Genomic DNA, 11,918 nt, shown 5'->3' with positions numbered 1-11,918 from the left:
TGTATTCACTATGAAAGATAGTATAGCAGTTCCTCAGAAAATTAAAAATAAAATTGCCTTACGATCCAGTGATCCCACTTCCAGATATCTATCCATAATAATTGAAATCAGGGATTCACAGAAGTATTTGTATACCCATGTTCATTGCAATATTATTTACTACAAGAAAAATGGTGAAAGCAACCTAAGTGCCCATCCATCCACTGATGAACAAATAAACAAAATATAGGATGTACCTGCAATGGAATATTAGCCTTGAAGAGAAAGGAGATTATGGCACGTGCTACAACTTGGATAAACCTTGAGAACATTATGCTAAGTGGAGTAAGCCAGTCATAAAAGGACAAATACTGCATTTTTCTACTTATATGAGCTACCTAGAATCATCAAATTGATAGTGACAGAAATGGTGGTTGCTAGGGGCTAGAAGGAGCAAGGAATGAGGAGTTATTATTTAATGGATGAAGATTTAATTCAGCAAGATGAGTTCTGTGGACAGATGGTGGTGCTGGTAGAAAAACAATGTGAGTGTACTTAATGCCATTGAGCTGAATGCTTAAATATGGTGAAGATGGTAAATTTTATGTTACATGTGTTTTATTATCACAATTTAAAATGGCAACAATAAAAACCTCATCTCAGCAAGTCAAGGAATAAAAGCAGGAATGACTCAGGACTCAGGCAGTGAGTACATCATGATCTTTATTGTCACGTGGCCTCCTCTCACCTCAGTTCCTGCAGTTGAGCATCAGGACAGAACATGGTTCAAGTTGCCAACCCACAAGCCTTGCTAAGCAGCAGCCAGCCCCAGGATAGACACTGAGATCTAGAGATTCTCTGACTCCACTCAGTTGGGAGTTTAGAACCTAGTTGGGCAGATAAGGAAGATATGCCTGCAAAGTGAAATAACAGTTCAAGAGATGTCACCAGGCAGTTACCAAGTAGTGCGGAGGATGCAGTGAAAGATGGGTTGGATTTCAGAAGCTGGGGAGGAGGAGAGAAGTGGTCTAGGAAGAGGGGGGAAGAGTGAGCAGAGGCTTGGAGGCAGGGACATCTAAGGTATGGCCCGGGGAACACCCAAGCTGTGCCCAATGGCCAGACTGGTCTGGCTAGAGCTGAGGATGTGTACAGGCGAGGAGTGACATGTGAGGCTGGAGAGGCATCTGAGACCCAGGTGTGAAGCTTTGGATGATAGACAAAGGAGTTTGGACACACCTTTGTAATAGGGAGTCTCTGAATATCTTTGGAGAGATTCAAAGAAGAGCGCACTGGAAATTGTGGAACAGGAGGAGCAACATTTTCAGAGGCAGGAGACAGGGCTGTGTCAGTCACCTTTCCTTTAAAAATAAGCACTCTTTGCTTCCCCTTTCACTCCAGCATAGGCATTGCCTTGGTCTCCATGGCCATCCTGACCCCTTCTCTCTGGAAACACATCACCAGGCCCACAGTCAGCACCACTCTCTTGCCCCTGGTTATAACTGGATGGGCCACAGTAGGGAGCTTCGGTGTCTAGGCGGTGTGGACTAGACTCATGACAGCCTAGGTCTCCTGGGTATGGAACTGGATTTGGGCCCCAGCATGGGCTGGGGCTGCGCCAAGGCTGCCTGCAGGGCTCTGGGCTTGGGCAGGGCGCTGGCAGGGGAATTGGCTCTGGCCGTGGACGAGGCTCTGGGTGCTCACAGGGCTGCAGGTGTGGACGTGGCTCTGGAATCTCACACTGCGCTGGGCGAGGACGGGGAACTGGCCGCGGTATTGGACGTGGTGCTGGAAGTGGTTCCGGATACAAACAAGGTTCTGAACGTTGTCGTGGTAGAGGACGCGGGCGTGGTTCTGAACTTATGCATGGTTCTGGGAGCAGACGTGGACGTGGAGCAGGAGGTGGACATCGCTGCAGTGGTGACTCTGGACGCTGGTCAAGACGCCGTGGTGGACAGAAGCTTGGGAGCGGACGTGGCTCTACATGTGGCCTCAGCTCGGGGCAGGAGGTGCCCCAGGAGGGCTGCGGGTCACAGCTCCGGGAGCGGCGTCTGATGGGAGGAATCTCAACAGGACACCTCTGTGGGGGAACCTGCCTGGGGCAGCACGGGGAGGAAATCTCGATTCGGCACTTGGGGCCACGTCTCTGAGAGCAGCTGGAAATGGGTTGGCGAGGACAGCGGCTGTTATAGATGGGTTCAGAACGGCGGGGTGGGGTGCAGTAGTTAGGAAAACCTTCAGAGGGTCTTAATGGCACGTAGCTGCTGGAGCAGGGCTCAAAACGTCGTGGTGGGGAACAGCTGCGGGGAAAAAGCTGCAGCCGCCGAGGAGAAGGAAGGCATCGGCTGGTGCTCCGCGAGCGGTGCTGTTTAGTGAAGCTCCCATAGGAGCCCTGGATCTGGCATTGGGGCACACGGGGGCTAAATGAGGCCCGGGACCGATACTGAGGGACACAGCTGCTGTAGGAAGGCCTCGACTGGAACTGGGGGGTGTAGTTGTTGTAGGCAGCCCTTGACTGAAACTGGGGGCCACAACTGCTGTAGGAGCCTTGATACTGGCACTGGGTGGAGAACCTTCCCTGAGTCCGGCACACTGCAGGACGCCGTCCATATATCTGGACAGGCTGAGGAGCTGGACAGGTTACATAGTTCTGGGCTGGACATTCTACATAACAAGTTTCTGTATAACAAACTGGAGCACATTCTACGAAGCAAGTCTGAACAGGCTGTGAGGCTTCGCACTGCACGTAGGACACCTTAGACTGGCATGGAGCCTGGCTTTGAACAGAGGAAGTTTGAGATTGGGATGCAGCCTGGCCCTTCACCTGGGTGGTCTTAGACTGACACGGAGCCTGGCCTTTCACCTGCTTGGTCTTAGACTGGCACTTCACCTGTGTGGTCTGAGACTGGCATGGAGTCTGGTCTGCCACCTGGCAAACTTGAACTGGGCATGGTGCAGGGCACTCCACAATTTGCATCTCACAAGGGGCTTGAACCACCACTTGGCTCTGGGCAAAGGGGGAGTGAGAGGAGCAGAAGGAGGGACCCTTGACGCAGCACTGTTGGAGCGGCAGGCAGCACTGGATCTGCTGCTGGTCACACATGGTTCTGATGCAGTCAGTCGAGTGTGACCTGAGGGCAGAGAGACCAGGGTCAGGAGGGTGAGAGTTGGAGAGGGAGGGCTGGGACCTAGAGGAAGACACCCTTCATTTTCCCTAGCTTTTCCTCCTCCACCCTCAACCTTCACCCAAGTGTCCTGACTTAGTTGGACCCAGGATTAATCTGTTAGACCTGCCCTGAGTCTGTCAAAGGGCCTGATTGTGCACATCCAGGGTTGCAGATGTCCAGGATCTCCCTGGGGGTGGACCTACCAATGCCCAGAACAAGAGGGCACTGATGACAAAAGGATTCTCCTTTTGTCTCCACACTTTCTCACATCCGACGTGGTCTGAGCAGCCCTACAGGTAGGAGAGATCAAACTTGCTCCCAAGGCTATAGCCCAAAGTGGAAACTCCACTCCCACAGGAGCTAGGACTTACTCACACATGTGCACTGGCAGTATACATATATGTGCAAACATGTGAAAATGTACATATGAGAATAATCACTCGACACCATCTGCATTCACATAATGTCAAAGCATTCACTGGAAAGTGGGCAGCTCAAACCCAACATTAAATGTTTGTTTCTTTATATTCAATGTTTTTAGATAAATTCATTTAAACATGACACAATGTTCTGAAATAAAGTCATTTAAACAGGACACAATGTTCTGAAATAAAGTCATTTAAACATGACACGTGCAAAGCTTTCCCATGCAAAACACACCAGCCTTGGAAAGACTGACCACCATGGCAACTTGCCCAGTCAGGTTGCTGTTCTTAATCACCTGAAGTGTGACAGCCTGCAGGCCTCAGAAATGTTTTTCCCCAGCTCCTCTTAGAGGCAAGGTGGAGTTACCCAAGATGGAGTAAGCCAGAAAGTCCAAAGTTCTTAATCAGAAGATGGACATTCTGCTATACTTAATGATCTACGCAGCTGGGGCATTACAGACATGACTTGAGGGCTGCAGGCATACACTCTGACACCATGCTTAGCCGGGGAGAGCACAGGGCAGCCTCACTCCACTGCTTGTCCCAGATCCACGTGTTTATGTGGATTTGCAGGCAGCCCACTGACTAGAAAAACAAGATCATTTGACAACAGGCTCATCCAACAAAACGCCTTTCAATAAGCTCCCCAAATGCTCCTGATGAAGGTTCAAACCGTCCATTTTCAATTTATAGAGAATACCTACATATCTATTTCCCTGGGGAAGGTAGCCCTTCCACACACAACTTTGCTCATAAGGTGTAAATTGCTAATGTGGCTTTTCCAGAAAGATCATGAGGGAAAATGGTACCTGAGGATAAGGTCAGGGTTATCAAAGGCAAATACACTGGCGTCACAGCCCTAGCTCATCTCATAAACTCTATAGCTATGCTTCTGTCTCCTAAAAGCTCACCAGACTTTTCTCCTGAGGTTGATGCACTCCTTGCCCTCCCTGGCTCCTAGCTTCTCCCTTCTTTGTGCCTCACCACTGTGAACCTGGGCACCCCCTGAACACCACACCCACCCCAATCCCAGGATCCAGTTCCTGGACTCACCCTCCTCACAGGCAAGCAGTCGCTCAGGCTGAGGCATCTGGGAAGAGGGCTGTCTTTATATAAAGGGTTCTGGGTCTGGCTTGGGCCATGAGACAGCTTGTTGGCATCTGCCTGGCACATCACCCGGGCTGGCATTCCAGCAGTCGGTTCCCTCCCTGTGTACCTGCCCTTGCCGTCACTTACAGAGTATGGGAGTGTCTTATCTTAGTGTTGAAGCCTCAGGACTATGAAGAGCAGATTCTTGTTTTCTTCCTCCTTCATTGCCCTAACAGTTTCTTCTCCATCCCTAGAAGACCTGATGGTTGGGAGATGAGGAGTGGCAAAGGTATCTTCTCTCCTAAAAGATGATTGTATCTGCCAACTTCCACTTTGCTTCAGATTCTTACCAGAGTGATAAAAAAGAGGAAATGTTTTCTAACTTGAAGTAATTTAAGTTACTTCAAAGATAGAGGCAACTCTATAGAAGGATGAGCCCATGAGGTCAGAGGTGAGTCTAACATCCCAGGCCATGTACTTATAGCTATACAACCTTTATTACCAACCTGAGTATCAAATTACTCTTCTGCAAAACGGAGATAATTAAATCTTGCTTCTGATTGTTGTGAGGATTAAGGCAATTATTATATTTTTAAAAACCTATCCAAGAATGATGTTTAAAATATCCCAAATCCACTCAGGGTAAATGCTGGCCATAAGCCACAGGCACTGCTGAGTCTTGGGTGCCTGCTCTCTCCCCATCCTGAGCTGAGAAAGTGGATGGCTGCACAGCAGGTGCTCAGCCATGCTGCAGAGCAGTATTTGAAGGCAGCACCAGGCAGGTAGTATACTGTGGAGTAACCCTTAAAGGCAGCACAGTGCAGGGCAGAAATAATAATCTGGCACTCTGTGAGCCACATAGAGTCAAAATGGACAGCTCTTTATGTTTTCCCTCATAATACTGTCGTTAATCATTAGTATTTAAAAATAGGGAGATTTTATTTAAGATTCCAGAAATTCAGATTTTCTTCTAAAATGAAAACATCTAGCACAGTTGAACCTACCTTTCATCATCCTGATTAGCAGCTGCCCACCTTAGATAGGGTATTGCTATACTTTGGGTGTTTATCCCTTCCAAACCTTATGCTGAAATTTGACCCCTAGTGTTGGAGGTGGAGCCTAATAGGAGATGTTTGGGTTATGGGGGAGGATCCCTCATGACTAGATTAATGCCCTCTCTGGTAGGGGTGGGGGTTAAGGTCTCACTCTATTTGTTCCTGCAAGAGCTGGTTGTTAAAAAGAGCCTGGCACCTCTCTCGCCCCTCTCCTGCTTCCTCTCTCTTCATGCGATGTCTGCACAGCCTGCTCCCCTTCACTTTCTACCATGAGTGGAGGTAGCCTGAGTCCCTTACCGGAAGCAGATACTGATGCCATGCTTCTTGTTCAGCGTACAGAAATGTGAGCCCAATAAGCCTTTTTTTTTTTTTTTTTCTAAATTATCCGACCTCACATACTCCTGTATAGTGACACATTTGGACTAAGACAGGTAAATATTTTGCCATACTATAATTCTCCACTATTCTTTTCTATATCTACAGTGTAATTCAAAGTGTACATTTCCTTATGCTATTTCACTTGTGCTTTTATTTTCCTTTGCTAAAATTAAAAGTGAAATAATCCTTCTACCTGGATTATTTCACTTGTTTATATCACCCTTCAACCCCTTTCAGCAGAATCTTAAAATATTCTGACCAAGCTTGTGAGCATAGACTTTAGATTTAGACATGTTTTGGGTTGAATCTGAGCTCTAGTAACTTACTAATGGCATGAAAGCTACTTAGTCTCCATGAGCCTCAGATTGATTATCTACTTCTAAAATGGAAAGGAGGAGAAAGAGGAAGAAGAGGGGAGATAACAGCACGAGAAGAGAAGGAATTAGAAAATATTTTCTCCTACAGAGTGGGGCAAAATCTTCATACTGGGGATCAAATATCAACATGAGGTTTGGAAGGGATAAACACCCAAACCTTAGCAATGCCCTATTAAAGGTGGGCAGCTGCTAGTCAGGATGATGGAAGGTAGGTTCAACTATGCTAGATTTTTTGATTTTAGAAAGAAAGCTGAATTTCTGGAATCTTAAATAAAATCTCCCTATTTTAAATGCTAATGATTAATGACAATATTTTGAAGACAAAACCTAAAGAGCAATCCATCTTGACTCTATGTGGCTCACAGAATGCTCATTTATTACTTCTGCCCTGCACTGTGCTGCCTTCAAGGGCTACTCCACAGCGCTACCTGCCTGGTGCTGCCTTCAAATACTGCTCTGCAGCACTGGCTGAGCACCTGCTGATTCCTTAAAGAATTAAAAGTAGAACTACCATTTGATCCAGCAGTCTCATTATTGGGTATCTGGCTCAGCTCAGGATGGGGAGGGAGCAGGTATCCATGACCCAGCTGTCCATGTGGCTTATGGCCATAGGGTTATTATGTTAATTAAATGAGAAAACTAATCTAAAGTACTTAAAACTTAATTAGCCACTTCAGCAGAGTAAACAGACAACCCACAGAGTGGGAGAAAATCTTCACAATTTATATATCCAACAAAGGACTAATATCCAGAATCCACAAGAAACTCAAACAAATTAGCAAGAAAAAAACAAACAATCCCATCAAAAATTTGGCTGAGGACATGAATAGAAAATTCTCAAAAGAAGATATACAAATGGCCAGCAAACATGAAAAAATGCTCAACATCACTAATGACCAGGGAAATGCAAATCAAAACCACAAGGTGATACCACCTTACTCCTCCAAGAATGACCATAATCAAAAAATCAAAAAATAATAGATGTTGGTATGGATGCAGTTAAAAGGCAACACTTCTACACTCCTGGTGGGAATGTAAACTAGTACGGCCACTATGGGAAACAGTGTGGAGATTCCTTAAAGAATTAAAAGTAGAACTACCATTTGATCCAGCAGTCTCATTATTGGGTATCTACCCAGAGGAAAAGAAGTCATTATACGAAAAAGATACTTGCTCATGTGTGTTTATAGCATGTCAATTTGCAACTGAAAAAAATATGGAACCAACCCAAATGCCCATCCATCAACTAGTGGATAAAGGCATTGTAATATATGTATATGATGGAATACTACTCAGCCATAAAAAAGAATAAATTAATGGCATTCGCAGCAACCTGGAGGGAACTGGAGACTATTATTCTAGGTGAAGTAACTGAGGGATACAATACTACAACTTGGGTTCAATGTATACTGCTTGGGTGATGGGTGCACCAAAATCTCACAAATCATCACTAAAGAACTCATTCATGTAACTGTTTCCCAAAAACCCATGGAAATAAAAAATTAAAGAAAATAATAAAAAAACTGACACCTTATAGTTAAAACAAAACAAAAAAAAACTTAGCCACTTAGCTGTCTGGACTTTATTTTCCTCATATGAGGATAAAACTGATAATACTGACTTTGCCAGGTTCCCACAAAGATAAAACCAGATAATGGGTATGAAGGTGCTTTGTAACTCACAGTACATATGCCAATTATGTGCATGGAATCTGTCCCAGGGGGATGTCTGCCCAATTCAACATGATCTTGGATTCCTAGTTCTGGATCCCATCATTCATTCCAGAGGGTTCTCCAGATACCATTTAAAACTTGAATAGGATCACAGATTTTCAGAATGTCAGACCAACAAGAACCCCCAGGAATTATCTGGTCCCACCTTATCATTTTACAGACGAAGACTATAAATCCCAGAGAGAGGAACCTATCTAGGGACCTGAAGGTAATGACTGCCTTGAACGGATTAGATTTCAGGTAACCCAAGTCCCAGATCAGAACTCTTTCCACTTTCATAGTGATTTCTCTGATCACACACTTTGGCCAAGGTGCTATGAACTTGAATAGCCCTGGGACTATATTCACCAAGAAGGTAGTCAGGAAAGCCATGAACAACAAAAACTGAGAGCATAGATCAGCTGGCCTCAGGAAAATACAAATTATTGAATCCTAATGGCTATGTCTCTCCCACTCATCTCTTGATAGAATGTGCACTTTTTGAAGGGATAATCTCTATCTTATTCATCTTTGTATCTCTGTATCCTGACATATAAGCCTGTTGATGGATAGATAGATAGGTGAGTGGAAGGAGGGGTATAAAATTGGCCTTGATTCATGTATCCTTAATCACTAGAGAATGACTTGGCACTGTCTCATCTAGAGATCAGAGTACTGCAACCCTTGTTACTTTTCGCTTTTTGCTTCTTATGAAGAGAAATGAAGGATAGGGATGGAGGTAGAAAGAGCCTGAAAGTTAAGTCTTAGAGATGACAATGAGGTTAGCTGTTAGAGTTGTCAACAATATTGTAGAAACTGATTGTTAAGCTAGAAGCAAATGATTTGGCTCCTGAAATTCTTCCTTCTCTTGTGTGTAAGGCTCTAGAATTAAAAAGTTGTCATTGCTTAAAGAACTGGAAGAAGTAATGAGATTGTCTAAAGGCAGGGTTAAATATGGCATATTCTCTTTTTCTCCAGTGAAGTTTAGAACTCTTTCAAAGGCATACTAATTTGGTGATTTATTCAAACTAAATAATTTATTTAGCTAGTCTTCAGTGAGTCTTTTAATCTCTGTGAGTCTCTGTATATTTACATGTGTTTTGCTTTCTGGCTCAACCAACTCAATGTGGACAAAAATAAATTTTCATCTCCTCCTATACATTTTATTTTTCCAAAGTCCAGTTGCTGACAATGATCCATTCACACCATTTTTCATTCACCCTGGATGCTTGTTCCACCTTAACTTAACATACAGTCACCACACTATTCATTCTGCTTTGTACTTGCTCTCAAATACACCCCTACTGTTCCCGCCTCTGCCCCTGCTGCATCTAAGGTCTTCATGACTTCCTACATGGTGCAATGATCTCTTAACTGTTTTTTTCTGAGTCCAGTCTTTTCTTCCGTTTAACTTACAAATAGCCACAAGAGTGATTATCTTAAAAATTAAATAAAATTAAAAACAAAGCTGATTATGTTATTCCCTTTGCTTCCCATTGTCTATTGGAAAATGTTCAAACTCCTAAGCAAGACACACAAATCCTTTCATAAGCTGCCTCAGGTCTACCCTTTCGGCTTTACGTCCTCTCATCATTACTACCTCCCGACCCACCTACCACCCCAGAGAGCATCAAAGGAAGCATGCATAGTGGCTTTCATTCTCTATGCATTCCTTGATATTTCACTAAGTCAGATCTTTGCAAATGCTACTTCCTCTGCCTGAAATGCCCTTTCATCTCCTACCCACATGTGGAACTATTGCTCATCATCCAAGACAACTACAATGACACTTCCTTTGCAGTGTTCCCTGTCCCCTAAGCCATGACTCAACTCTGAGCTCTGGCAGCAATTCAGACACACCCATCATTGAAGTGATCATGCGTTTTGTGATTATTTACATTCCTGTCTTCTACACCAACTGTGAATTCCTCAGTGAAAATAAGTTTTGGTATGTAAATATTTGTATCCCAGAAAGAGGTGTTGTGCTAATGCTTAGTGCTCATTTTACCTTGTTGATTAAACATTTCATTTTCATTTTTACAAATATACACATACCCTTACACATGCTTATGTGCATATAAGCCTAGCATACGTATATCTTATATTGCATTTTATGGATTGATTCATTTTATTATCTACTGAAATATAACAAACAAATAAATGATAATATATAAAGATCATATTAAAAACCACAATGATAGCAAAGAGATCAGTGATGATATATACAGATAATATATTGTATATTACTATATACAATATATGCTATACATATAACTGTAGATAAAAGGATGTACTAAAGGCAGAGACTATCTCCAGAGATAAGTCATTAATTTTTGTGAAAGATATTGTGGCTATTTAGATAAATTGAGCTATTTAGAAATAGTAATATAGGTTGAAATACATGTGACTAGAAATATAATAATATAAATCTGGGAATAAATGATAAGTATGTAGTGATTTATAAAATTGGCATGAACTATCAGAAGAGAGGTGACTATAAAGATATTCATAAATTATTAAAATATAGTTAGAAATAATGGCATACAGGGCAAAAGATGAAGACGAAGTTTCAAATTTAAATAAATACAGATGTGTAAGTGGAGCAAATTTGGAATGGGCAGATCGCATGAAAGAGATTGTGAGGCACAGGAACAGCAGGATACGTTAATTAACAAAAAGATGGAGGCAACTTGGAAAGCACACATAAACCTGGAGATAATTCATTGAGGACTTGCTCTGTTACTGTCATTTAGCTGGGGAACTGAATTATGTTAACTCTTAATCTTTCAAACAGCCCTGCAGGGTACCTATCACTATCATTATTTATTAAAAAATGAGAGAACAAAGGTTCAAAGATGAAGTAATTTGTTGTAGATAACAAGCTTGGAAACAGCAGAACCAGGATTTATAGCCAAATGATCTGGTGAGAGAGGCCTCTGAAAGTAGACATATAGTGAGATGGAGTTATCTTGAGTTAGAGATATGGAGATGCACTCAATGTTTTATTAAACTATGAGATTATTTTCGTGAGTTATGAACCTTTGAGACCCTGGATTTTCATTTGAAAGAATTTAATGATATCTCGATCCTGAGAGCTAGGATATCCATACTTGCCCTCTACTTCAAAGATAGGTGTTTTCAACAGATTCAAGAAGAATCTTTTCCCTTGTATCATTTCACAATCTTTCCATTTTAGTCTCCCTCCCATCACTGTAATAGACATATGTCCTGGGACTCGTCCCTGACATGAAGGTGGTATTTGTCATCTGAGGTATCTTCCAATATTTCAGTATGAATGTTTAGTGCCTTGTGACTTCTACCTTGAAGCGTTGAAGATATCAGAGTTTTACCTGAGTGCTGTTGAGCTTTCCTCCCTAAGCCCAGCTGTGGTAGATCAGACACATATCTAAACTGCATAGTACCTATGTGTCAAGTAGGGTAAAGGTGAAAAATAGTATCACAGGTTTTCATCATATGACTGTTAAGTAGATTAAGAGACAAGGACACCCAAGAGCTATATCAGGAAGAACAAAGTTGACCAGCCATGGTGACTCATACCTATAATCCCAGCATTTTGGGAGGCCAGGGTTGCAGGATTGCTTGAGCGTAGGACTTCAAGACCAGTCTGGGCAACATTGGGAGACCCTTTCTCTACAAAAAATAAAAACATTAGCCATGTGCAGTGACACACGGTTGTAATCCTTGTTACTTGACAGGCTGAAGTGGAAGAATCGCTTGA

The 11,918-nt window shown here is 43.1% G+C and overlaps 1 protein-coding gene across 1 annotated transcript; it reads right to left on the bottom strand.

The window, feature by feature from the left end:
* Positions 1–959: 959 nt before the first annotated feature.
* On the bottom strand, positions 960–3,079 carry KPRP (keratinocyte proline-rich protein). The gene has a single exon (XM_011937930.1). It carries the CDS (start codon positions 3,077–3,079, stop codon positions 1,340–1,342), a length of 1,740 nt encoding a protein of 579 aa, XP_011793320.1. The 3' UTR covers positions 960–1,339.
* Positions 3,080–11,918: the final 8,839 nt, after the last annotated feature.

Source organism: Colobus angolensis, unplaced genomic scaffold (genome assembly GCF_000951035.1).
Source record: "Colobus angolensis palliatus isolate OR3802 unplaced genomic scaffold, Cang.pa_1.0 Scaffold169, whole genome shotgun sequence".
NCBI lineage: Eukaryota > Metazoa > Chordata > Mammalia > Primates > Cercopithecidae > Colobus > Colobus angolensis.
The sequence above is the reverse complement of the archived record's forward strand: the minus strand, read 5'-3'. Positions and strand labels throughout refer to the sequence as shown.